The 27829-nt window shown below is 35.1% G+C and overlaps 1 protein-coding gene across 2 annotated transcripts; it reads left to right on the forward strand.

Moving 5' to 3' along the window:
* Positions 1-1984: 1984 nt before the first annotated feature.
* On the forward strand, positions 1985-27619 carry mfsd4aa (major facilitator superfamily domain containing 4Aa). Of its 2 annotated transcripts, none has more exons than XM_059328615.1 (10): positions 1985-2539; positions 7699-7897; positions 8735-8989; positions 13786-13915; positions 13998-14113; positions 15173-15346; positions 19545-19692; positions 21832-21902; positions 23606-23726; positions 27554-27612. In XM_059328615.1, exons 1-10 carry the CDS (start codon positions 2307-2309, stop codon positions 27586-27588), a joined length of 1482 nt encoding a protein of 493 aa, XP_059184598.1. In that variant the 5' UTR covers positions 1985-2306; the 3' UTR covers positions 27589-27612. The 2 variants fall into 2 exon arrangements, with proteins under 2 accessions (XP_059184598.1, XP_059184597.1); XM_059328614.1 differs by having other exon boundaries at positions 1986-2539; positions 23606-23725; positions 27535-27619.
* Positions 27620-27829: the final 210 nt, after the last annotated feature.

Raw genomic sequence — 27829 nt, forward strand, 5'->3', positions numbered from 1 at the left:
ATAATTATCACATCATAATCCAGTGTTTTCTGATCTGTTATAGACAGGGACAGTGCTGAATTTTGAATTAAAATATGACTTGCATATTGTCTTTTATTCTATTTTCAAGAGAGCTTTCATCACCCATAACTTTTAAAAGTACAACAACATTGCTGAATTCAAGGCTTAATTTTAGACCTGATATATATATATATATATATATATATATATATATATATATATATATATATATATTTCTTCAAAACTTTATTGAGAAGTTCCAATTACAGTCAGAACATTCATCCTGGGTAGAACAAAACAAAGTCTGGCATCACAAATTGAGAAAATAAATAAATATGAGACAAAGTGAAGGAAGTGCATAAGTCAGCACAGGCGTAAATTAAACAGCATATTAAAATAATTAAAAAGGAAGGAGGAAAAAAAAAGAAAAAGGCATGACATATTACATTTCTCCAAATATTTATTGAATTATGTTAACAGTATGTTTACATTTGTTATTATCAATTATTTTTGATTCATTCATGGTAGTTGTTGAATTCAATTTCAAAAACAGGAAAAAAGGTCAACCTTTGGAAAGTTTGGCTTTATGTGTGTGTGGAATTTCACCATTAGAATAATCAAATTAAGTGTTGAATTTTGAATCTTTATTGCTATAATATAAAAGTATATATATGGCTTTCAAATTAATTTGTAGGTTGGAATGTGAGGTGATGTAAACTTCAATTTTTTTCCAAAAAATCTGGGAAAAATGACATTCAACAAAAAGGTGCCTGATTGTTTCCACTTCAGCATTACAAAATACACAATTAACATCAATATTGTCATTTGTTAGTGGGGTAAATGTTATGTATAATTGTATATTGAACTTTGTATATTGAATTTAATTGGAGATAGCATATTTATGTGGAAGGAGCCATGTTGCTTTCCAGTTAATGTCAGAAAAAGAGGAGGACCATACAAATTTTCCTCGAGGCGTAATTTTCCTTCTCCTGAAATTTTTAGACCTGATAGGTACTAACAATGGCTACTGCAGTGACATCACAGGTTCTATATATCAGTGACGACACAAAAGTGTGACACTGTTTGTTGCAGTAGCATTTTCTGAGCCAAGGTCACTTAATTCTTTCAAATAAAAGTGAGACTGAGAGGAGAATTTAAAATTTTGCATATAAGACTATTTTGAGGTACTTGTAGCCTACTTAATTTGAGTCATCCCATTGTTCCATTGTATGCTGCTTTACTTCACTACAATTCAGAGGTAAATATTATACTCTTCGCTCCACTAGATTTGTTCAAATCTGTTTAAAAAATATAAGAAAAAACAACAAAATCCTCTCTGTCTCTGTCTGTCTGTCTCTCTCTGTGTGTGTGTCTCTCTCTGTCTGTCTCTCTGTCTGCCTGTCTCTGTCTGTCTGTCTGTCTGTCTGTCTCTGTCTCTCTCTGTGTGTGTGTCTCTCTCTCTGTCTCTGTGTGTCTCTCTGTGTGTCTCTCAGTCTGCCTGTCTCTGTCTGTCTGTCTGTCTGTCTGTCTCTCTCTCTCTCTCTATCTGTGTGTCTCTCTGTGTGTCTCTCTTTCTGCCTGTCTCTGTCTGTCTGTCTGTATGTCTGTCTCTCTCTGTGTGTCTGTCTGTCTGTCTCTCTGTGTGTGTGTATCTCTCTCTGTCTCTCTCTCTCTCTCTCTCTCTGTGTGTCTCTCTGTCTGCCTGTCTCTGTCTGTCTGTCTCTCTGTCTCTCTCTGTCTGTCTGTCTGTCTCTCCGTCTGTCTGTCTCTCTCTGTGTGTGTCTCTTTGTTTGTCTGTCTGTCTGTCTGTCTCTCTCTCTACACACACACACACACACACACACACACACACACACACAATTTCAAAAATATGTGTATGGTGTACAGACAGAGATGATTTGCTCAGCTAGTCTCTGCATGAGGCTATATACAGTGTAAAGATCACTATGAAGATGCTCAGTGTATTCATAGCTACACAAGTCTTCTCTACTTGAGTCAACTTGTGAGTATTTGTACAGTATTGTACTAATACTAAAAGCGATCCGGGTGAGACTTTCAGGATCTGTCTCCCTGCGCCAGCGAACAGCTGATCTGTATCACCACATATGGGGCGGGACCTTGAGACATCAGCCAATCAACACCACGTCCGCCAAAAGGCTGACTGGCACTAAACTGTTAAGTGTCCTGGTTGAGTGACTCGTGAGGTTGTGTTTACTTTGTTTGTTGGCACTTTGTGTGGTAGTGCCTGTTCCAGCTGCAGTGTGTCTGTAGGAGCAGCTGGTGCAGCTCTCAGCTAATCCGCCGACATGAAGCTGCTGGACGAGCGGATCTGCTCGCTGTTTAAGCGCCACTGGCAGCAAACTCTCACCTACTGGAGTGTGTTCTTTAGCTTCGGCCTGTGCATCGCTTTCCTGGGACCCACCATCCTGGACCTGAGGTGTCAGACCCAGTCCACCCTGCAGCAGATCACCTGGGTCTTCTTCTCGCAGCAGTTCGCCCTGTTGGTGGGCAGCAGTCTGGGAGGACTCTTCAAGAAAACGTGAGTGTGTTTAGTAATGGAACAAGTATTCACATCCCTTACTTAAGTAAAATACTAATACCACATTGTGAAAATACTCCACTACAATTAAAAAGCATACATTCAAAAACTCAAAGTACAAAAGTATCAGGATGAAAATGTACTTAACCCTTTGATGCACAACATGGGTCTAAAGTGACCCGACTAAGTTTTTATATTCTATATCTCTTGTTTTAATTTCTTACTTTTTGAATAAAAAACTTTTTTTTTATCACTACGCTTCTAATGCACAAGGTCATTTTAAACCCAAGTTGTGCATCAACGGGTCACCAATTTAAAACCTGACAAAGAAGACACAAATATTAACTATCCTATTTTGTTAAATTGGTGTTTTTCCAATGGAAATTATTATTTGGTGGCTCTAATAAGTCTCAAATGTTAAAATATGTGATTTTCCAATGTAATCTGGTGGTTTTAACAACTCTTTTAAAGGTAAACCTTAAAAATAAGACAAACATAGTTACACATATACTCAAATTGTTAATTTAGTGGATCACTTTTTGTATCACTACGCTTCTAATGCATGTGTGTTAACTTCATGTAATAATACAAAAATATTTTTCTTCATCAAGTATGAAAGGAAAAATGGATATAATGATCTGTTGTAATAATAAAAAAGATATTCAAACACACAGCCAGCATGAAATAACATTTTGACCCATGTTGTGCATTAGAAGTTGTTTATATGTTGTACATCAAAGGGTTAAATTACAAAAGTAAAAGTAGAGTATGCAGAATGTCCCAGTATGCAGATTGTTTTATATATATATATATATATATATATATATATATATATTCCAAATAAGTTATTGTATATATATTATATATTATGTTACATATTATTATTATTATTGGATTATTATTTCTAATTCATAAACATGCATTTTCATTTTAAATTGATCACATGTTTTTCATGTTAAATCTTATTTTTATTTTCTTCACGTAGTGTAGTGGAAGTTTAAAGTTACATAAAGTACCTCAAAACTTTACTTAAGTACAGTACTTACTGTTCAGTACTACTGAGTAATGCCACTAGCAAAATACTGTAGAGATGCTATAGCACAGTGTGTAAATAACCAAATCCCACTCAATACTTAAAAAAAAAAAAAAATACTCAACTAAAGTCCCACATTAAAAATGTTACTCAAGTAAAAGTATGTTTCTCAACTAATTGACTGATTGTTAGACTTGTAAAACTTTAGTGAGAAATGAGCCCAAAGTGACACATTCACAATATCTGTTTGTCCCACAAACAGTCCAAACCTCAAAACTGTCAAAAACAAAACAAAACAAAACAAAAAACCTTAAAATTATTATAAAGATAAGTACAAAATCTCACTTGTGAAGCTGTATTTACATGAAAAATGACTTCAACCATCAAAAGTCATTGGCCAGTCAATTGAGGTGTGCTTTAGCCTATCAAAAGGAAAGTTTAAAACAATTGACTTGTTTGGTGTAATAATAATACTTATATGGTCATTTCTATATTTAGTCACCCTTAAATGTGCAAGCCCAGTTTGTGAAAAAGACAACATTTACCACTTCAATACGTTTGGACATACTGAGTTTTAATAAGGTCAGATGACAGAAAAAAATATTTAAAGGTCAAAAGAAGCTTGATGTAGCAATTATTTGTCATATTTGCACATGTACAGCAGTGGGGCCATTGGAGCACCAACTAATGAGGAAGTAAAGCAAAAGTCAACAAAACACACAGCAAAAGTTAAAGTTTTATCCAAAGCGATAAAACGTGAGAGTTCATACAACACAAGCAAAGATGCTGTCAGAAGACACGTAGTAAGTGCCATTGGGTTGGGTTTGACTCCAGTAGAACATCAGGTAGTGAACAAAGACTGCAAATATTGCATTTCTGCATTTTCCTTTCACTTTGCATCATATCCATTATATTTGAAGGTGTTCACGAAAGGGCTGTGTCTTTATTCTCTTCTTAACTCTATGGAGTCTTGGGCTATTTTGTCCATTTTTGAATCCTTTTCATGTCTTTTCATGTCTTTGTAAGTCATTTTGTGTCTTTTTTTTGTCATTTTGTGTCTTTTTTGGTCATTTTGTGTCTTCTGTGGGGGTTTTTGGCCATTCGGTTTTCTCATTTTGTTTAGAGGTAAATTTACAGTAGGGCTCCACGCTGCTTTGTTTTCTCGTCTGGATGTGATGAAGAAGTCATGATTTGGTGCTTTTGGAGACTCCAGAGGGTTAAAGAGTGAGAGGAACTCAGCTCAGGTAGATGGGGGTCTGTTGGGGAATTCAGAAAAACAAATACAGCTATAACCTTGGGCTTAAATGCTTGAAATGATTGACTAAAAGTATCTCAATGGCCACATTGTGACTTTCACTTTCACCAGTTAGACTGCTTTCTGAATTTGACTGGCAAATCATTCAAATGTCAGGTGTGTGCCTTACCTCACACACTGAGCAGTTGGTGAAGCGTGACCGTAGACTCTACAGCAGTGGTGTAGTCTAGTTTTTTGCAGTGGGTATACTGTCTATACTCATACTCACCCGTCCCAGAACAACACATCATACAACAACAACCATCTTGGAGCAACACCTCATTAGTACCATCACTACCTTGTGTCTGATGCTGCCTCCTAACATGTTGATAACATACACAGTCTGTCAGAATGCTCTCAAGATATATACTGGAGGCTATGATGTGATGTGATGAATAAGGGGCGGCTGTGGCTCGGTTGGTAGAGCGGGTCATCTTCTGATCGGATGGTTGGTGGTTCGATCCCTGACCATGGCAGCCTACATGTCGAAGTATCCTTGAGCAAGATACTGAACCCCAAATTGCTCCCGATGCTGCTTTCATCGGTGTGTGAATGGTAATGGTGGCAGGTGGCACCGTTTAGGGTAGACAAGGTCAGGGGATCACCAATGTCAGTAGGGTTCATCCTCTGGGGATATGAATTTGTACAAATTGCATGGCAATCCATAGCCTGGCTAAGGCCAGACTATATCACAAATGAGATTAGTCTGGACACTTCATTTTTCCGTAGGGGAGGCGTGGTTTACGATCCCCCAGAGCCGTTTATTGGGCCCTACGAATGTCTATCAAAAGTGTCTGTAGGCAGCTCTTAGCCAATCGTATCAGTTATACCAGTTGACGAATGTAGAGCGACAGAAATTAATGTTTACATAGCCAGACTAGCCCATCTCTACTTTGAGACTAAAATGCTCAATTCTGCTTCTGCAACGTTTTCCTGCAGCATGTTCTGGCTCTGGCTGCTCACAGTCTACCGGCAGTGTTGGTGTGTGTGTGTGTGTGTGTGTGTGTGAGAGAGAGACAGAGTGTTGCTTGCTGCTTTATGGCTCCAGTTCTCGCATTCTGCAAGATTATTTATTTTTACACCTTATACCCCCTCATGTCATTCAGCCACACACATCCACTGATTTTATGGCCAATAGACGAGCTGCTGCGGGTCTCTGGGCGGCTCCACTGTCCCCCGGCTCGTAGCCAGATCACCGGCGTTACAGCAGCGAGCGGTAGCGGGGCAAGTTGGTAGATTAGGCTTTGGCCAAATCCTGTCAGAAGCAAGGCTAAAACATCCTTTTTGGTGGTGAAACAGGAGTGTAAAGTCAAAGGTTGTTCTTCTTTTAAAATCAACTTTGGCTCTAAACTATTTAAAAAATGTGACAACAGCTAGATCGAAAGAGAGTTTCACATCTGCTGCAGCCATGTTGGATCTATAAGAAAACTACAAAACTACAAGCTTCTGTCTGTTCAATAGTACGCGTCATCGTCTTGCCGTCCCTCCCCATTCTGTGATTGGATCCCTATAACAGGGCTAAGAAACGGCCTTAGGCACCAGAGGGTCTTGCAGTTCGAAATTAAATTGAGCGTGCAAGGCAGTATGGGTATACCCAGGCTAGGCAATCCATGCAGTAACTTTTGAGATATTGTAGAAGGACCTTTGATGATTACTGCCACTGCTGATAACATCCACTCTACTAAATGTTTGTGTGCCCTTATATCAAAGGCTCACACTAAAAGTTATCCAGGACAAAGGTCAAAGGAAGGTGGAAAGTGGGCACTGAAGGAGAAAACAAGGTAAAGATAATGTGCTGATATAATTAAAGATAATGGAGCACCAGACCACCAAGGTGACTTTACTACAACACTAGTCTGAGTGGATGCAGACTGGGTTTATACTGGGTATATACTGGCATTGGCTGCCCATGTCAACTGTGATTGTTTTAACCCCTTATCGTTCTGGCCTTTTTATAGAAAGGGCATTGGATTTTTAGGGGGAGATAGCAGGTCAACAATAAACGCCACAAGTGTGTTAGGGTTAGGTTAAAGAATTTTAGTTTTTCTCAACTGCTGCAACAAGAAACTGTAAATTGTGTTTTAATCAGCCAGATATGTGTTACGGTATTGATAAACTTAATTAATGACAACAGATTTGATAAGAATACAGTAAAGGTTGAGAATATTTAATTATGCTTAAACTGACACCTAGTTATGACCAGTCTGAACACTGTAAAAAATGAACCGTTGTTTTTGCGGTAAAAAACAGCAGCTCTGGTTGCCAGAACTTTAAAGTAATAAATACGGTGCAACTTTTGCTAATATTATGGTAAAAAGATTTTTTTTTCACGTTTAAGATGAGATGATGATTAAGAAAAAATAAAACATTTTTCCATCAAAAGAAACGCTGTTCTGCCACATATTATTGACAAGAAAATACTTTATAAATGCCGCATAAATTAAAGATTTTACCATTAAATATTACAGTATATTTTTGTAATAGACATGGTATTTAGTACATTTAACAGTGAGAAAAAGTATTTTTACAAAAACATAAATGCAAAAATGATGCCTTGTATATATATTACAGTATATTTTTGTTACAAACACAGTGCCAGAGTATTTTACAGTGGATTAATGTATTTTAAAAAAAATAAAAAAATGTAAAAAGTAATGTTTTGGCTGATATATACCTTTACAGTGTTTCATTGTTACTGAAACTGAATTAACTCATTTATCATTTACGGTCTTTTACTGTCATGGTTTAGCAGTTTTTCCGTAATATCTACAGACATTTTTTACAGTGAATATACTACATAAAACAATTGTCTTCTCTTTCTGTCTCCTCCAGACTTCTGTTGTCCCTGTCAACCCTGTTCTCCAGCACTCTCATCATTTCACTCGTGTTTGCCATCATACCAACATGTCACCATGTGGCTCTGCTGTCTGTCGCCATGGCAATTGCTGGCTTAGCCATGGGGGTCATTGATACCATCGCCAACCTCCAGCTGGTGAAGCTGTACCAGAAGGACTCAGCCGTCTTCCTGCAGGTCAGAACAGAAGCTGGAGTGAAGGGGGTAGCTGCTGACAGCTGTGAACCATCTTACTGGATGTGCATGGGGAACAAAAAGAAGTTAATCCTCTGAAAATATCATGTTGCAGTGGCTGTGAGCAAAACCATATAAATATTGGGGTTTTTTTCTGAACCTTGGTACAAAAAGTAATGCTGGATAAGTTTCAATACTACTTGGTACTTATTTCGGTTGTTACCTTAATGGTGTCAAGTACCAATGGTACAATGAATCATTTGGCGTCTGTATAGAAATGGTTGTAATTCAATACCCTTAAATTAAAGCTGAATGTCTGCACTGAGGCTTACTAATTTTTTAGTCTACAGTGCAAAAAAGGTGTGTCTAAAAACAAGATAAAAACACTAAATGAGGGAAATGATCTTGCTGCATGGACAGATAATTTACCTTGACAAGATTTCTTAAATTAAGATTATTAAATCTAGAAATAGAGTGCACTGCAAATTATTCGTTTCTCACCAAGATAAAAATAACTTGAGATTTAGAATTGTTAGATAATTTATCTTGTTTTAAGAGTTAATTCCTTATTTTAAGTGTTCAACATGCTTATTTCTAGATTTAATAATCTTAATTTAAGAAATCTTGTCAAGGTAAATTATCTGTCCATGCAGCAAGATCATTTCCATCATTTAGTGTTTTTATCTTGTTTTTAGACACACCTTTTTTGCAGTGTACTTTGATTTTAAATCCATTGCGATGGTGTACAGAGCCAAAATAACAAAAATGGTGTCGCTGTCCAAGAACTTAGCTGAAAGTATAATAGTAAGTAAAGTGATTTATGTTGATGTCTGGCCCTAGGCCCTGCATTTCTTCATAGGCCTGGGAGCGCTGGTCAGTCCCCTGGTGGCTGATCCTTTCCTGGCAGAGGACTCTTGTGTCCTGGGTGCCAACTGTACTGCCAACTCATCATCATCGTCAGATCTGAATCACCTCCGCAGCAGCCTGGCCGGACATGGAGCCCGAGTAAACAACATCTCCCAATATCCTTTGCACACTGAGGGTGTAGTCATCACCAGGGTGTCATACGCTTTTTGGATCATGGCTCTTATCAATGTGAGTTCATGTCAATATGACATGTGAAGTTTATACAATGCTTAGTAGCAGGGGTGTGACGAGATCTCGCAAGATTAAACTTGACAAAATTTTTTGTTGCGTTAAAAATCAGTCTCGCAAGATATGTGAGCTATCCAAACTTGTTTTGTGACCTGTGGGGGCAGTAAAAGGAAAAGAAGAAGAGGAGGAGAAGGAGGGGAAGCAGCAAGCAGCCAGAATGACGTCGCAGGGGCCGACAGCTCATTAAGAGTAAGAATGAATCGAAGTGGCACAGTCCTGCTAACAGGCTAACAGTTAGCTCTGTAGCAGTACAGTGTGTATGTGCTGCTGCTACAGGAGGTGTTCGCTTAGCGATCTCTGTTTGATTACAACAAGCACCGGACACCGGACACGGTTAATTCACAATCACTATGTTTATGATCAGTGGAGATGTTTTGCATAATTAGCCATGCTGCTTTGTTTATGATCAGCTGCTGATGTTGTGCAGTTAGCGACAGCAGCCACAGTTGCTTCTCCCGTGTTTAATCCATTGCGTATGTGATCACAGATCATGGTCGAAACTGTTGCTAAACGATTACGCGACGATGGAAAAGCATACGTCACCTCTGGAGTCTTTAAATCCCTCTGAGGCCTTTTTGTAATGGAGACACGCAGAGTGAGTGGACATTTGAGAGGGCGTGGCCTGAGATGGCCACGCTTACCCCTAAAGGAAACTTGGCTCAAATTGTTTGCACTTGAAAAAAAGAAAGAAATATTTTATTTTATTTTAACGTTTATAAATTTTAGTTTTAGTTTCAATTTGTGAAAGAAGTTTATTAAAAGCTCACCCTTGCATCATGCATGTAAAGAGTTATAATAAAACATTTCAAAATGCATGTGCAACTCTGTTAAATAAAAGTCTGTTGGTCCAGTCATATATTGTGTCATTGTAGTTAGTTGTTAAAATCTCGTCTCGTTCTCATGAACCCAATATCGTGTCTCGTCTCGTCTCGTGAGCTGAGAGTATCGTCACACCCCTATTTACTAGTGTTTTAGACATGGAACCTTGGACAGAGCCAGGGTTTCTTTGTGTTGGCACAAAGTCTGAAGCCCAAATCAGACATAACAGATACAACAAAGGTGGTTCACAACTTGCTTTGTTAATCTAGGCTTTCTTCTTCAAGCTCTCTGCACATTCCTATAAATTCCCATACAATTGTTATGACCTTAACTATTCCCAAAAAGTTGGGACAGTCAATTGCATTGATTAATTAATACAGTATCTGTGATAAATACCAATAGACTGATACATTTTCTAATCAGTGTTTTATCAAACATGGTAACATTATGGTTATGCCTTTCACATGAAAGCAAACATCATACTGATTAATAAAATAGTGAACTATGACTATTTTATAAGAGTTAACCAGCATGGATAAAGATTTTCTGCAACTAATTCATGCATGGCAACAAAAAGCATACAGCTATAATGTCAATTTACAGCTTTTTTGGTGGCTCATCAAGTTTACATATTTAACATATTCCCTCAGTTGAGAATCTGTATTGCTCACAGAGTTGACTATAGAGCATTGCCACTTCCAAAGGAGTTGATTAGTGAATGGTATTTTTCACAATTTCAAGCCAGAACTCAGAACAAAAACTGGTCAAGCTGAGCAACATAATCTAACTAGGTTAAATAAGAACCACCTTTGTGACATGTAAAACTCTGACTTTAGATTAAAAATACCTTCACTGCAAAAAACATGAAGCTTACCAAGTATTTTCTTCTTATATCTAGCAATAGTATCTTAATTATCTTGTTTTGAGTATAATTTATCTACTGACCACAGCTTCATGTGCTTATTTTAAGAACATGTGTCTTTTTGTAACAAAAAATAGTGAATAACCTCTTCACAGGGATTTCAGTCTTGTGTAAAGACTTGTTTTTAGGATTGACATTGTGAGCTTTTTCATGCTTTTAATCCATTCAACTGTTGAATATGGTGAGTTTTTACCTAAAATATTGGTTCAAGTTGAGAGTTTTAGTTGCATGCAGTTTAAATGGTATTTCAAAAGCATTTTCTACCACCAGTATCTACCCACAGATACTGAAATGAGAAAAAAAACGTGCTAGTTTCAAGTATTACTGGCTTATTTTAATGTTACTACAGTTGGGCTTTACAAGCCACAATTGCTTAAAATAGGTATTTTTGGATTTATTTTAAGACATCATTGTTTTTCCAGTGCAGAGATATTTTTACTTATTTAAAGAATTCTTACAAAGAAAAATGTACTTACTGCACTGGCAGATAATTTGACTTGTTTCAAGCCTGTATTTGCTTAATTCCAGTTATTTATTTCTCATTTTTGTCAGTTGGTTTTTGCAGTGTTGCTATGTCACTCATCTCTCTTCATGGTAGTGTGCATGCCCCTTGTATGCAGGCTGGGTTTGATTCCAGCTTGGGACCTCTGCTGAATGATTTCTACCCTTTCTTTCCTGTCTATCTATAAGCTGTCACGATCAAATAAAGTAACATTCCTATATAATTAGTTGGTAATACAGATTACTTCTCAGGCCTGTAGGCCAACATGAAAAAATGAAACAAAACTCTCTGCAGAAGAGGCATAACCATAAAACTTAGACATCCCATGACCAAATTATCCATGCACTGTTGCACAATTACCCACGAACATTGTCATAATGGAAGTAAATTGTATAATTGAATTTCTGCTCTTCAGAATTATGTCTTTGTTTTTACTTACTTGCATTTCTTCAGATGGCTGTAACACTGCTTCTCAGCAAATAATACCACTGCATTACCCTGTTTGAACCAAGGTTATTATAGTTGACGAAAACAAAACAAAAACATAACGAAAACTAGAATTAAAAAACAGTAAAAACGTTTTTAAAAATTTTACTAAAATTATAGTGAAAATGTCCTTCGTTTTCGTCTTTGAGAAACAGACAGTATGAAAAAAATAATGTCTTTTTTTTTTTTTACATTAAAGCATGTAAACATAAAAATTAACCTGAAAATGAACATCATAATTCCCCTTTAACACTAGAGTCTATACAAGGATAGCTAGGACCAAGGTTATTATAGTTAACAAAAAATCGAATATAAAACACATTTTCATTAACTGAAACAAAAATAAAAACAAGAGTTTTTAAAAAAAAAAAATACGATAACTTACTGAAACCGGATTTTTATGGTTACAAAACTAACTAAAACTAACTAAAATTATAATGAAAATGTCCTTCGTTTTTTGTCTTTGTCAACTTTTTTCATACGTAAACCTTTTTGGTTGATATGAAATCTATTTCATCTATCAGGTTCTATGACTTAATAAACTTATTGGGGCTGAGATGGATCAGACAAAGGAAATAAAGGCAATATTTGTTGTGACCTTATTGAATCTAGCACCCAACAAATATCCCCATTACAAAAAAACTAAAACCAACACTAAAACTAATAAAAACTAAACTGAAACTAAGCATTTTCCAAAAAACAAATTACATTAAATTAAATTAAATCACAACGGAATTAAAACTAAAACTAATGAAAAATCCCAAACCATTATAACTTTGGTCATAACTAGGTGTCAGTATAAGCATAATTAAATATTCTCAACCTTTACTGTATTCTTATCAAATCTGTTGTAATTAATTAAATGTATCAATACAGTAACACATATCTGGCTGATTAAAACAGAATTTACGGTTTCTTGTTGCAGGAGTTGAAAAAAAGTTAAATTCTTTAACCTAACCCTAACACACTTCTATGTGGCGTTTATTGTTGACCTGCTATCTCCCCCTAAAAATCCAATGCCCTTTCTATAAAAGGGGCAGAATGATAAGGGGTTAGCATTTTCCAAAAAATAAAAACGAATTAAAACTTGCAAACTCACTCTAAAAACTCATTTAAACTCACTAAATTTGAAAAAAAAAAAATTACAACGAAATTAAAACCAATGAAAAATCCAAAACTATTATAACCTGGCTTTGAAGCACACTGTGAAAAAGAAAAGGTGGGTGAACTCAAAATTTCAAGGCAACAAAATTCGATAAAATTTTAAGTTGGACAATTAAACTAAATATTTTAAGTTTTGTTTTTGAGTTTGCTCAACTCTGAATTCAGATTTTTGTCAACTCAACTGTAAGTTGTTCTAACTTACAATTTTACATTATAAGTTATAATAACTTTTAATCCTTACTTCTGCTAACTTCTGCAATGTGTTGAATTGGCACGAAATGTCAGCTAATGTTGCGACTAAAATTTTGAGTTAGCATTGACACGCTAATGGCTGCTCTTATAGCTGTTACAAGCAGCGCCGCTAGCATCAGTTAACCGCTAGCATCAGTTAGCCGCTAGCTTTCGCTAATGACCAAATTTCACCGATTTTCCGCAACAAAGAAATAAGAGTTAATAGAACTATTGTCCCTTGTTGTGAACCTCAACTTAAAGATATAAGTAGAAGTAACAACAACTCACAAACTTGTTTTTGAGCAGACAACTGACTTCCTTTGTTGTGCTAACTTACATTATTGCCCTAAATGTCAATAATTTATATTTCCAAGTTTTACCAACTTAAATCACTGTTTTAGGCCAAAAAATACAAGTTGGCTTTTTTGCAGTGCAGAGCTTTTTCAAACAGAGGACAAGATAAGACATCGTGGATTCTACCTTCATGAAGGGAGGGTCACAATTTAAATCAGCTGACAGGAAGTATTGACTAATTACTAAGTTAACAGTAGCTTCTTTGTGTGTGTGTGTGTGTGTGTGTGTGTGTGTGTGTGTGTGTGTGTGTTCTGGCAGCTCCCAGTGCCAGCAGCGGTGCTGACTTTGATGTACCATGAGAGACTGCTGCCTTGCTCCAGCACCAGTCCACCTCTGCTCAACAGAGAGTCTGTGTCCAGCGTGAGCTCTGCTGGGGACAGTGGACAGGGTAATGCATGTCAATGTCTGCCCAGGACCAATACATTCAAATGAAATGAAAATGACAGACCCAAGTAACCCTCTCATTCCAGGTCATGGCAGTTTGTTTCACTGCTGTAACCTTGCCAAACTCCGGGGTCGCCCTGCTACTTTCTTCATCCTGCACGCTCTGGGTGGGGCCATCCTCTTCATCACTGATGGGATTATAGTGAGACTCCCTGCCAACAATACACACAAATACACGGAAACATTTCAGGATGCCATGTTGTAAAAAAGTCCTCCATGTCCTTTTTTAAAAAATTATTATTATTATACAGCAGTTTTAGGTGTTATAGAAAAACTGTGAAAGAGTCAGAATCCTCAAACTGAATCCAGTTCAGAGTATAGCAGCACTTTATGCTGTCAAAAAATGCCAGATACTACACAACCGCACATGTTCCAGCAGGAATGAGGTCTGAAATTGGGGAGGAGTTAACAATATACACTGCAAAAAGATAAAAACACTAAATCTGAGGGAAATGATCTTGCATGGAAAGATATTTTCACTTGAAAAGATTTCTTAAATTAGGATTATTAAATCTAGAAATAAGCATGTTGTACACTTAAAATAATAAATTAACTCATAAAACAAGATAAATTAAAGTTGCAAGCAGCGATGAACTGGCCCGAGCAGAGTGACCTGACAATTATTTGTTTCTTACCGAGATAAAACTTTACTGTCTACATCACAAACATGAGAGTTGAGATTTAACATGAAAAAAATGTTTAAATGTATAATTATTGAAGATTCTTACATGAATCCAGGATTAAACACCTGAAAAAAGGACATTTTTTATATGGAATTTAATTCTGCATTATGTTTTTAGAATTTTTATTGTATTTCAGTGTGTTGACTTGTATTTGTTTTCTTGTATTTTTAATCTTGCCATATATATATATATATATATATATATATATATATATATATATAGTGTTGGTAATAGATTGATTTAATAAACTTTGTTACTTCTTAACCCTGTAACTTTAGTTCCTTTGAGTTAAGTTCTCCACGTCAGCAGTGTTTGCATTACTTATATGTCTAGATCGATACAGATGTTCACATCTGCACTAGCAGGAAATTCCAAAACTGAAAATGATGTACCAACTCAAAGGAAGATGAATCATAGGATTGACAAAATCCATTGATATTTTTCATGTTGCACTCACATTGTCAGATTTGAAGCCCTCTGCGGTGTGCTAACTTCCTGCTGTGTTTACTGTATGACAGGGCTCCTATGCTGGCTTCGTCTACACCTACGCCGTGTCCCCTCCTCTGCTTATGGGTCATAAGACTGCTGGTTGTCTGGACAGCATATTCTGGGCCTCCATCACAGTAGGAAGACTGGCTTTCATCTACCTGTCCTACAGATACACATCACCTAGGCTGCTCACCATCAGTCTGGTATGAACATACATCTGAAGAATAAAGTTTATACAATAGTTGATGTCATGCACTGCAAAAAAGGAGTGTCTAAAAACAAGATAAAAACACTAAATCTGAGGGAAATGATCTTGCTGCATGGACAGATAATTTACCTTGACAAGATTTCTTTTTCTGGCAATTTTTGACAGCATAAAGTGCTGCTGCACTCTGTTAGATACCATGGATGTATCAGGAGAACTGGATTCAGTTTGAGGATTCTGATTCTTTCACAGTATTTATAGAACACCTAAAACTGCTGTATAATAATAATAATAATAATAATAATAAAAAGGACATTGAGGACTTTTTTACAACATTGCATCCTGAAATGTTTCTGTCCACTGCAAAAAAGGTGTGTCTTAAAACAAGATAAAAACACTAAATCTGAGGGAAATGATCTTGCTGCATGGACAGATAATTTCACTTGACAAGATTTCTTAAATTAAGATTATTAAATCTAGAAATAAGCATGTTGAACGCTTAAAATAAAAAATTAACTCTTAAAACAAGATAAATTATCTGACACTTTTGTCTGACTATTTTTTTTTATCTTGGTAAGAAACAAATAATTGTCAGTGTACTCTGCTCGGGCCAGTTCATCGCTGATATCAGCTTTAATTTATCTTATTTTAAGAGTTATTTTCTTATTTTTAAGCGTACAACATGCTTATTTCTAGATTTAACAATCTTAATTTAAGAAATCTTGTCAAGGTAAATTATCTGTCCATGCAGCAAGATCATTTCCCTCAGATTTAGTGTTTTTATATTGTTTTTAGACAACACTCTTTGCAGTGTATATTGTTAACTCCGCCCCAGTTTCAGACCTCATTCCTGCTGGAACATGTGCGGTTGTGTAGTTTCTAGCTTTTTCTGGCATTTTTGACAGCATAAAGTGCTGCTGTACTCTGTTAGATATCATGGATGTATCAGGAGAACAGATTCTGATTCTTTCCCAGTATTTCTATAACACCTTACAATCTTTCTTAAATTAAGATTGTTAAATCTAGAAATAAGCACGTTGAACGCTTAAAATAAGAAATTAACTCTTAAAACAAGATAAATTAAAGGTAAAAAGGTGCTTTAAAAAAGACATTCAGACATTATGCATATGTAATAAGTAGTCTAAAAAGATGATAAATAGTTTAAAGGTAAAATATAAAGTGGTGATGGTTGCAAATGATGTGTTAATGTCTATTTAGGGTTGCTGTGGGAAAGAGACTATAATAAGTATCATAATAATAATAATAATAATAATAATAATAATGACTCAATTGACCTCGATTTGCAATATAAAAATGAAACCTTTTGCATAAAGTCTTGGAATATCCTTCAATAACACTTCAGGGTTGACATTTTCAATTTCCAGGAGTGCCCTATAATTGAACATGCTTATTTCTAGATTTAATAATCTTAATTTAAGAAATAAATTAACAAGATAAATGATCTAACTAATTTTAATTTAAGAAATCTTGTCAAGGTAAATTATCTGTCCATGCAGCAAGATCATTTCGCACAGATTTAGTGTTTTATCTTGTTTTAGACACACCTTTTTTGCAGTGTGGTGCTGTGAGAATAGAGCTCAACAGGTGAACATTAATTTGTGTGTCACACTGAGCAGTAAATTTGAAGTATAAGCAATCGAGCTCGTGCACAGCTGTTGCGTGACGATAGTTCTAACCAAATATTTGAACTGGGTGGGAATGCACATTTAGGTGGCATCATTCAGAGCAAGATTAAGGACTTCTTAAACCAACAGGATCTTTACACCGAACTAAACTTCTATGTCAAACTCAATACTTGATTTGGCCACTTCAATAACAACAAAAAATTTACTGATTTTTCTGTCTTTTAATGCTTGTACAAGTACGTACATGCAGTAGGAAGTGCCTCAGGTCCACTCAATACTAGCACCAACTGTTACAGAGCTCTGCCCTCCAGTGGTCTCAAGTGTGAATTGTTCCCTTGGGTGATGGAGTGAGACAGTTTCGCTGCCACTTTTTGTTTTGAGAGTTTTCCCCTTTTTTCTTTTGTTGAGGTCAGACAGATTAAGATTAAGCTATTCTGTCCTACAAAGTCTAACTGCAGTAACTACATTTTTGGTCAAAATTGAGTTGGAACTAACAATGAACTCCTTGATGTCTGTTTTATCTTGTGACAAAGTTTTAGATTTCAGTTTTACTTTATTTCACAGAAATAATTATATAAAAACCACAAAATCCAACTCAAAACCAAGCAGTAATTGCACTTACCACAGTCTGCTTTGGATATATATACTAATTTAAACATAAAAATAATAGAAATCATAAGTTTATTTGAAAAGTATCTATTATCTAAATAGTGATGAAATAAAAAAAAGTAAGATAAAATGATATTAAGACTTAAATACAACATTTTTTTGTATAATATTAAGTTTAAATATGCACATCTTTGAATAGAGTTGTTAAACACTTGATAACAAAATCAATTTAAAAATGTTTATTCACTGAAAACAAAATATAAAAGCTGAACAAGGCAGCAACATTGTCGTCACTGCACTGTTTTTGCATTACTCTTACGTTTTTGGGGTCAAAGGTCAAATAAATCATCATGATTTTTGAGCATAAAAATGACATCATCAATACTTGTAGAAATAAGTGTCATATCACTTATTTACATATAACGAATTTGGCTGGCCAGTTAAAACACGTTAATACACTTTAAAGCAGTTTTTCTCAGTTTTACCTTTTGCGTAGTTACTGCAGTTAGACTTTGTAGAGCAGAATACTGAAGTTTAAATGTAATAAAAAACAAAACATTTGAAAAAAAATGGCAAAATGAAAATCTCAACCTTCAGAAAACATGACCTTTTAAGAAGGCAGACTATCTGTGTAATCTTAGTGGGATGTCAACAGTCTCACTCACAGATAGTTTAAGAAAGTAGAAAGAAGTCGCTTTATTTTATTGGCAGAAACTATGGTGAAGAAACAAATGAACAAAATGAACAAAAAAAGCACAACAACCCCTCCAAATTGAACAGAAATAAGAATCCTACAACGTAACCAAAGTTGCAACTGATGATTACTTTAATATACGTAAATTACAAATAATTAATGAATCATTGATTAATTACACTAGAAAGACGATTGAAAACTCCCTGGTTTAATAGCTTGCTGGCTCTCTGCATTCAATATCATCCATACAGCAGGTTTTGTAGTTAATGTCACAGCTGATTGTGTCCTGGAATTCTACTTTTGTTGTCTTGGATGGTGAAAAGAATACAGGCATTGAGATTTTCATTGTTTAACGTGTTTCCTTGTTTGGATAAGGTATGTTGAGAGCTGTAAAAAGTCTTAAATATAGATGCAGGACCTTCAATGGGGGACACACCAGTAAAAACAATAGTGACCATAACAGGAAGTACAACATTTCAGAATTAATGACTGTAAAATATTCCTGTAACCTTGTGAGGAAGTAATGCCTAGCATTGCACCTTTGTACCCTGTGATGGTGTTATGAACAAGGGTCATTTTGCTGGTACATTAATGGTTTGGTAGACCTGAGGCTGTCTAACATGCTGCTTGTTTTCCCTCGGAGGGCCATCTGACAATGTAGTCAGGCGGCTTAGCTAAATAAAGGGGACACACGGGACAGAAGAACCAAATTTTTTCCACATGCTCTCTATCACCATAGGTTTCAATTTTCAGTAGGAACCACTTCATTAAGATTGTGGTTGGGCGATGGCAGCCATATAAAGTCTATGAGAACCAATACATCTTCCAAGCCACTCAGAAGGTCAATCTTGGTGTCAAAATATACAAAAAACTTAACTAAAACTAGCAAACTCAATCTAAAAACTAACTAAAACTAATTGAATTTGAAAACAAAAATTCACAACGAAATGAAAACTAAAGCTAATGAAAAAATCCAAAACTATTATAACCTTGGTTGGGGTGTCTGCACATTTTTTATAACATGTATATTTTAGTTAGACAAAACTAAAATGTAAAGTGTGGCTAAGCTAGTCAGATGCTAGGTGACACCTGGAATGACAGGCTTGTCGCGGTCATTATCAAAGCTGTGTTGATGTGCTAGTTTTTGGCTCATTTGTTAGTTTAATATATGAACTCCATGGATCACATTGTGCTCAGCATCTATATGTATGTGGTGTGTTTGATGTGAACATCTGTGTTTCTGTCAGGTGGGGGTCATACTGGTGCAGTGTCTGTTGTTGATCTTCTACAGCAGCTGCGTCTTTCTCTTCATCGGTACGTGCGTGTTGGGACTGTTTATCAGCAGTGTGTTCCCATCCATGCTGGCCTTCACAGAGGACATATTAGACTACAAAGGTAAACAAACACACACTTTTCTTTATTTTAGACTGTGGCTCAGTTGGTAGAGCGTTCGTCCAGTAACAAGAAGGTTGGTGGTTCGATCCCTGACCATGGCAGCCTACATGTTAAAGTATCCTTGAGCAAGATTCTGAACCCCAAATTGCTCCTGATGCTTCATCAGTGTGTGAATGAATTCCCAATGGTGGCAGGTGGCACCGTTTAGGGTAGCCTCTGCCACCAGTATGAATGTGTGTGAATGGGTGTAGTGTGTAGTGTAGTAAAGCGTTCGGATAAAAGCACTATATAAGTGCACTCCATTTACCATTTTTTTTTACCATCTTTTTTATTGATTCCACATATCAATATTCCATCGACATTTTACATCAGTATAGAATATTTCCATACTTCTCCACCACGGAGCAGAGACATAGTTAGATATAAATTATCAGGTAAAGTTACAGTAGAATAAATGTGAAGTAAAATGAAACCTTTTTCCACTCCTGTCCTTATTTTCACACCTCTCTTGCATTGTCCCTTTTCTCCTGTTGGAGGGTAAACATTTGATATTGTAGTGTTATACAAACATATGAACAATGAACAAGTTAGTAGCCTGAACCAAGGGGGTCAATAATCTACAATACAAAGTCTGCTCTCAATGGAGACACAAAATCAACCCAGTTTTCCAGTAGATTATAAAAGTATCTGTTTTTAGTCTAGTTGAGAAAGTCAGCTTCTCCATTCTTTATATATATTGAGCGTTACCTCTACCCAATCCTCTATTTTTAGGTGCATCTGTTTTTAGCCATTTTCTGGTGATGGCCTTTTTAGCCGCCACCAACATTATTCGAAATATGTATTTTTCTCCTGACCTTGTAATCTCCTGGTTCTCTTTTCCCAAATATAAAACTTCAAATGTAAGTATAATTTTTTCCATACTCTTCTTTAACTCATGCCGATTAGGTATAATACCAGGGCATCCCCAAAAGATATGAAAATGATTGGCCACACACATTCTGACACACACACTCAGCATCAGCTCATACTGATGAGCAGGATTAACCCTATATAAGTGAGCTGAGTTAACTAACATTCTACAGTGAAGCTGAGAGTGTTGCAACAGCCAACAGACACAGGTTGTTTCATTACAGAGACAACTCTAGTCTTCTCAACTGATGACTCATACATGGACTTTCCCTTATTTATAATTTATTTATAAATATTTATTATTTATTTATTTATTCCCTTATTTATCAAAGGGCTGGGTATCATTTTATTTCCCTACACCAGTTCCATGAAAGTGATACCAATAATAGAGCACTATTGATGCTCGTTCAGTCGTTAAAGTGCCACCACTCCTCCCAATCCAGATTATATTTACACATATAAATTACACATTGAACTGAAGTAAATACACCATGCTTGACTTTACCACATGACAGACTTATCACAGAATGTATGAAATTGTAATTTTTTTTTTTTTACAAAGTCAATAGTTTGGGATTTTTCATTAGTTTTAGTTTTAATTTCGTTGTGAATTTTTGTTTTAGTTTTAATTAGTTTTTAGAGCTGAGTTTGTTAGTTTTAGTTTAGTTTTTTAGTTTTTGAAAATGCTTAGTTTTAGTTTAGTTTTTATTAGTTTTATTTTTTTTTGTTATGGGCTATGTGTTGGCTGCCAGATTCAAAGAGGTCATAATACATTTTGCCTTTATTTCCTTTGGTTTATCCATCTCAGCCCCAATAAGGTTATTAACTCTTACAGTTCTGGGTGTTTTGAATTTTGGTTGGAGTGTTGACATCCCAGTCTCAATAAACATATCTACCATGTGTTCCTGCATGTTCACTAACAGAATCCGTTTTCTAATAGAAACACTGGCTTATGTATGAAAAAAGTTGAAAATGAAGGACATTTTCACACAGTTTTAGTTAGTTAGTTTTTATTTTTATTTCAGTTAACGAAAATGTTTTTTTCAATTCTAGTTTTCATTATTTTGTTAGTTTTTGTTAACTATAATAACCTTGGTCTGAGTACAAAATGTATTGAATACAGATATTATTTGATTGGAGTTTTTGTACTGCCTTACTTGGTCGATACTTTAAAGGTATTGGGTACCGGTACCCAGACCCATTAAACTCTATATATCTCTTCTTTTAAAGGTTGTGCCACAACAGTCCTGGTGACCAGTGCCAGCACAGGAGAAATGGTGCTGCAGCTTCTCGTTGGATCAGTAAGACATTTTTTACAGTGCTCTTCCTTCTTAAATATAATTTATTTACAATAATTATTCATTTTAAACCCATTCTTCCACATTTTGTCTTTTACATTACTTTTGACATGGTTATCTCTGTATATTGCTTTTTCTTTTCTAAATTAATATTTGCTTTACAATAACTGGCTGTCCACATTATTGTTCAGAAGGATTATTGTGGTGGTCATTTCTTTCAACAGATATCTGAATGCAGAATCTGTAGACAAGATTTTGGTACTGGAAGCATTCAGGTTCCCAGTTGTAGTTCCAGTAATATTGACCAATCACACACACACACCCATCAAACAACAGAAAATGTACCTCAAAACCTACAGAACACCATTTTGAGGAAACATGTCACTCAACTTGGAAAAAGGGTTAGCCAAAATGTTGTCTGGACCTTAAACACCTACAAACACATAGACCCACAAGAAGTATCGATGAAGTTGCCAAACAGACTGTAAACAATGAGGCCCGGTCTGAGCAGTAAAGTAACCCGGAAGCACCTTCAGCCTGCATTCTTTCAAAAGTCCAACATTGGTTGCAAAATAACTCTGGTCCTGTCCATCCCAATACAAAATGAGACGACTTCTCACATGATTTATTATCTCAGAAAAAATTCTAATGACAACATAAAAGTCTTCATCACAAGTTTTAAGCCTTCTACAAGTCAATATGATGTGTAAATAATTAGGGCTGTTTCCACTACCGGTCTCACTCGCCGAAACGCCCCTAATTTGAATACGAGCAGTCCGGAGACGGCTTTTGTTGGGACTTTTGTAGTCCCTGTAGAAGAGCAGGGTCTTTTTTCTCCCCTGAAAACAGCCTGGTTACTGATTGGATAGATCGCTAAGCGGGATGTGACGTAGTACTCTACACGACAACAACCCACGCCATTTGTAAAAGCCGGCGAAGCAGTGTTCCCAACTTAGCGACTTTGTTGCTAGATTTAGCGACTTTTCAGACCCCCTTAGCGACTATTTTTCAAGAAAGCGACTGGAGACAAATCCAGTGACTCCTTCTTACTCTTAAGAAGAAGAGCCGCCATTAGCGGCAGTTATGCTACAGTTAGCTCGAGCAGCAAACGAGCAGTCCACAAACTAATGGGTGACGTCACCATGACATCCATTCTTTATGTACAGTCTATGGCTACACCAGAACCCCAAAATATAGGTTAAATTGTCATCAGAATGCTTAAAATAATAAATTAACTCTTAAAACAAGATAAATTAAAGCTGCAAGCAGTGATGAACTGGCCCAAGCAAAGTGCACTGACAATTATTTGTTTCTTACCAAAAAAAATACCTTTAGATTTAGAAGTGTTAGACAATTTATCTTGTTTTAAGAGTTCATTTCAGCAGTGTGAATTTAGTGTTTTAATTTCCACAAATAAAGACATTTCCACCATAAGTTGATGTAGAAAAAAGACAGAAATTGGTGAATACAAATTGACCAGAATGCAGGAAATGAAGTGTTTAAATTTTTTAATATGTGTCATCCCAATGTTGAAGCAGAACCTACACCCTTATGATGATTTTATGTTAATTACAACTTCTGCAGCTGATTTTGTTGCGACTATTAAAATATTACTCAAATTAAATTATCATGCTTTCCAGCATTGATTGCAGAGTCATTTGAAATAATAACCCACTGTATATGTTTGTGTGTTTCTCTTCCTGCAGGTGATGCACAGTCAGGGCAGCTACAGTTTCCTGCTGTGCTGTACAATAGCATCGTTCATCGGCTTCTGTCTGTTCCTGCTGCTCCTCTATGTCCGCCACAGACACACACACAGCTGCACAGGTAAACACACATCAGGCAGACATGAAGGGACTGAGTGAAATTCCAATAACACTCTTTGTTTGGGAATAGAAATTCAATACAGCTTTAGGAAGAAAGGTCACACAAGTATTTTTTGAAGAGAACCTGATCACATCACAACCTGCAAAACAAACTGTTGCAATGTGATTTCATTTGACTTGGAAATAATGAGCATTCGGGGTACAGTATACATGCTTTATATACTGCATCAAGGTCTGACTGCCCTGTAATTCCCTTTATTATCTTAAAAGATAGCCTAAAGGACGTGCAGTCTTTGTGTTGGTGATTTTTGGTGTTAAAATCAGCCAAAGAGGGTATAAAATAACGTCAATGCTGCTTATTTTCAATATAAAGAAGCTCTAGTAACAGTAAAGGCTGTCTAGTTCCTGGTCTCTGCCTTCATAGGGCGGTTCTGAGTTCAAATATGTACGGTGGCCCTATGGTGTGAAACACAACAAACTTGTGTGGTACAACTGTGGAACAAACCCATGAGGGCTGGAATGGGATTAACATTCATCATCTTTCTAATTCTTGTGATTAAATGCAGATGATGTCTCTTTGAGGTAGTGAACGTTTTTGTTATGTAAGCCCCTAAAAGTTACGCATACGGTAGACCAGTGGTTCTCAACCTTTTTTCAGTGATGTTCCCCTGTGAAATATTTTTTCAGCCAAGTACCCCCTAACCAGGGCAAAGCATTTTTGGTTAAAAAAAAAAGACTTAAAAACAAACACTGTGGCATCAGTGTCTGATTTATTAAACTTTGGAACTGATAAACACATACAAACATTTAAAAAAAACAATTTCAAACATTTTAAATGTTAATAATCCATGACTAAATTTATTGCAAATATTTCTCATCACTAAAATGTAGTGATTCAAACTAATGTAGTAAAAACAGTGAGCATATAAGCATTTAAAACTATAACTGCTACGCTTCAACCACGACTCCATTTTTGAGTTTTCAAGTGATTGACAGGTGATGCCAGGTTGGGTCGAACCATCCTGGTATGGGGGACACTCTGGGTTTTTAGGATCAGGAAATTGAATAGCCTACTGAATATATTCCTAAAATATTTTTCTAAAATATTTATTAAATAATAACTTTTAAAATATTTTTGCGTGGATGCTACTTTTTAAATGTATATTTTAAAATCTTGTGTACCCCCATTTGAGAACCACTGCGGTAGATGATAGGTACCATAAAGGAACTGACTCCTACAGGTGTTTCTTTTTTCGAAAAACTGTATTTTTTAAAAATCTGCTATCCCTTGATTTGAAAATGGTTACATAAAAATGCTTTTGCATGTCACATAATATGGCTTCTTTCATTTCAGAGTGTTACTATATGATTCGTTCTGCAGTTTCATTGCATTTGAACAATTTGAACACACTTTATCATCTGTTGTTCTACAATTCCCTGCAGCCAAAACACTTTTCTTTATATATTGTGTGTAATAGAGATAGTAGATAGTAGCTCTTGCATCACTTGTTTGTCATAAAAAGATTGTTGATGCTTTTCCGTTGTTATTTATTATTTATAGGCGTTTTACCAACACAATACTCTTTTGTTTGTTGCTTAGTCAAACGAAGGTTCCAAAGATATTATTAAGAATGTGGGGGAGGGTCTTGCTTGAAACATGAAACATAATCACGTTCCCTCTTGTATTTTTGTCTGATTATTCAAATTAACCAACACTATTTATCTACTATTTATTTGTTAATATTATTACTACTACTATTATTATTATTATTTTTTTTAATTATTATATATATTATTATTATATATACTGTTGCCGACATTATTATTATTATTACTATATACTGCAATATACTACTATTATTATTATACCGGCCTTATTTATTATTATTATTATTACTATTACTATTATATATTTATATATTATATATGATATTATTTTATTTATAATTATTTTATTTTATTTTATTTTGTTACTATTTATTTATTATTACATGTTATATACTATATAGTATATAGTATATAATATGTAATAATAAATAAATAGTATATAGTATATACTGTACTATTATTACAATTATATACCGTCTAGTCACCATAGCATTGTTGCCATCATATCACCAGGATAATTACCTTCATCTTGCCAACCTACCAACTGATCTTCTTTTTGTGTTTTTTTTCTATTGTTGTTTTTATTTATGCTACCTCAGTATTTTATTCTATTGTATTTTATTGTACTTGAATACCGGACTGCTGTGACAACCTAATTTCCCTTCGGGGATGAATAAAGTAATCTATCTATCTATCTATCTATCTATCTATCTATCTATCTATCTATCTATCTATCTATCTATCTATCTATCTATCTATCTATCTATCTATCTATCTATCTATCTATCTATCTATCTATCTATCTATCTATCTATCTATCTATCTATCTATCTATCTATCTATCTATCTATCTATCTATCTATCTATCTATCTATCTATCTATCTATCTATCTATCTATCTATCTATCTATCTATCTATCTATCTATCTATCTATCTATCTATCTATCTATCTATCTATCTATCTATCTATCTATCTATCTATCTATCTATCTATCTATCTATCTATCTATCTATCTATCTATCTATCTATCTATCTATCTATCTATCTATCTATCTATCTATCTATCTATCTATCTATCTATCTATCTATCTATCTATCTATCTATCTATCTATCTATCTATCTATCTATCTATCTATCTATCTATCTATCTATCTATCTATCTATCTATCTATCTATCTATCTATCTATCTATCTATCTATCTATCTATCTATCTATCTATCTATCTATCTATCTATCTATCTATCTATCTATCTATCTATCTATCTATCTATCTATCTATCTATCTATCTATCTATCTATCTATCTATCTATCTATCTATCTATCTATCTATCTATCTATCTATCTATCTATCTATCTATCTATCTATCTATCTATCTATCTATCTATCTATCTATCTATCTATCTATCTATCTATCTATCTATCTATCTATCTATCTATCTATCTATCTATCTATCTATCTATCTATCTATCTATCTATCTATCTATCTATCTATCTATCTATCTATCTATCTATCTATCTATCTATCTATCTATCTATCTATCTATCTATCTATCTATCTATCTATCTATCTATCTATCTATCTATCTATCTATCTATCTATCTATCTATCTATCTATCTATCTATCTATCTATCTATCTATCTATCTATCTATCTATCTATCTATCTATCTATCTATCTATCTATCTATCTATCTATCTATCTATCTATCTATCTATCTATCTATCTATCTATCTATCTATCTATCTATCTATCTATCTATCTATCTATCTATCTATCTATCTATCTATCTATCTATCTATCTATCTATCTATCTATCTATCTATCTATCTATCTATCTATCTATCTATCTATCTATCTATCTATCTATCTATCTATCTATCTATCTATCTATCTATCTATCTATCTATCTATCTATCTATCTATCTATCTATCTATCTATCTATCTATCTATCTATCTATCTATCTATCTATCTATCTATCTATCTATCTATCTATCTATCTATCTATCTATCTATCTATCTATCTATCTATCTATCTATCTATCTATCTATCTATCTATCTATCTATCTATCTATCTATCTATCTATCTATCTATCTATCTATCTATCTATCTATCTATCTATCTATCTATCTATCTATCTATCTATCTATCTATCTATCTATCTATCTATCTATCTATCTATCTATCTATCTGATTCGTGTGAAAACACAGACATGAAGGAGAGGCCACAGACAGGAGGCTCGTGATCAGAGGGTCCCTGAGAACCGAGGGGGACACAATGACTCAGAGCTCTGCTGTGGACAATGGAGAGGGAGTATGGAAAGAACATATTCCTCCAGTCTCACATTAGGAGCTTTATCCTCCTCCAACTGAACATTTCTAACCTAAAGAGAAATCTACTTCCCAGCCTGATGATCAACAAGCGTCAATGGATCAACTGTACTTGACTTAATTACATTATTGGAACAATCATCTCTTGCTGCACAT

Source organism: Centropristis striata, chromosome 3, assembly GCF_030273125.1.
Source record: "Centropristis striata isolate RG_2023a ecotype Rhode Island chromosome 3, C.striata_1.0, whole genome shotgun sequence".
NCBI classification, from domain to species: Eukaryota; Metazoa; Chordata; class Actinopteri; order Perciformes; family Serranidae; genus Centropristis; species Centropristis striata.

Excerpts from the sequence above, each read along its gene's own strand:
- mfsd4aa (XM_059328614.1), top strand. The coding sequence starts at position 2,307 with ATGAAGCTGCTGGACGAGCGGATCTGCTCGCTGTTTAAGCGCCACTGG. Across the intron at positions 7,898-8,734 it reads ACTCAGCCGTCTTCCTGCAG|GCCCTGCATTTCTTCATAGG; the intron begins GTCAGAACAGAA and ends GTCTGGCCCTAG. Across the intron at positions 14,114-15,172 it reads TCATCACTGATGGGATTATA|GGCTCCTATGCTGGCTTCGT; the intron begins GTGAGACTCCCT and ends ACTGTATGACAG.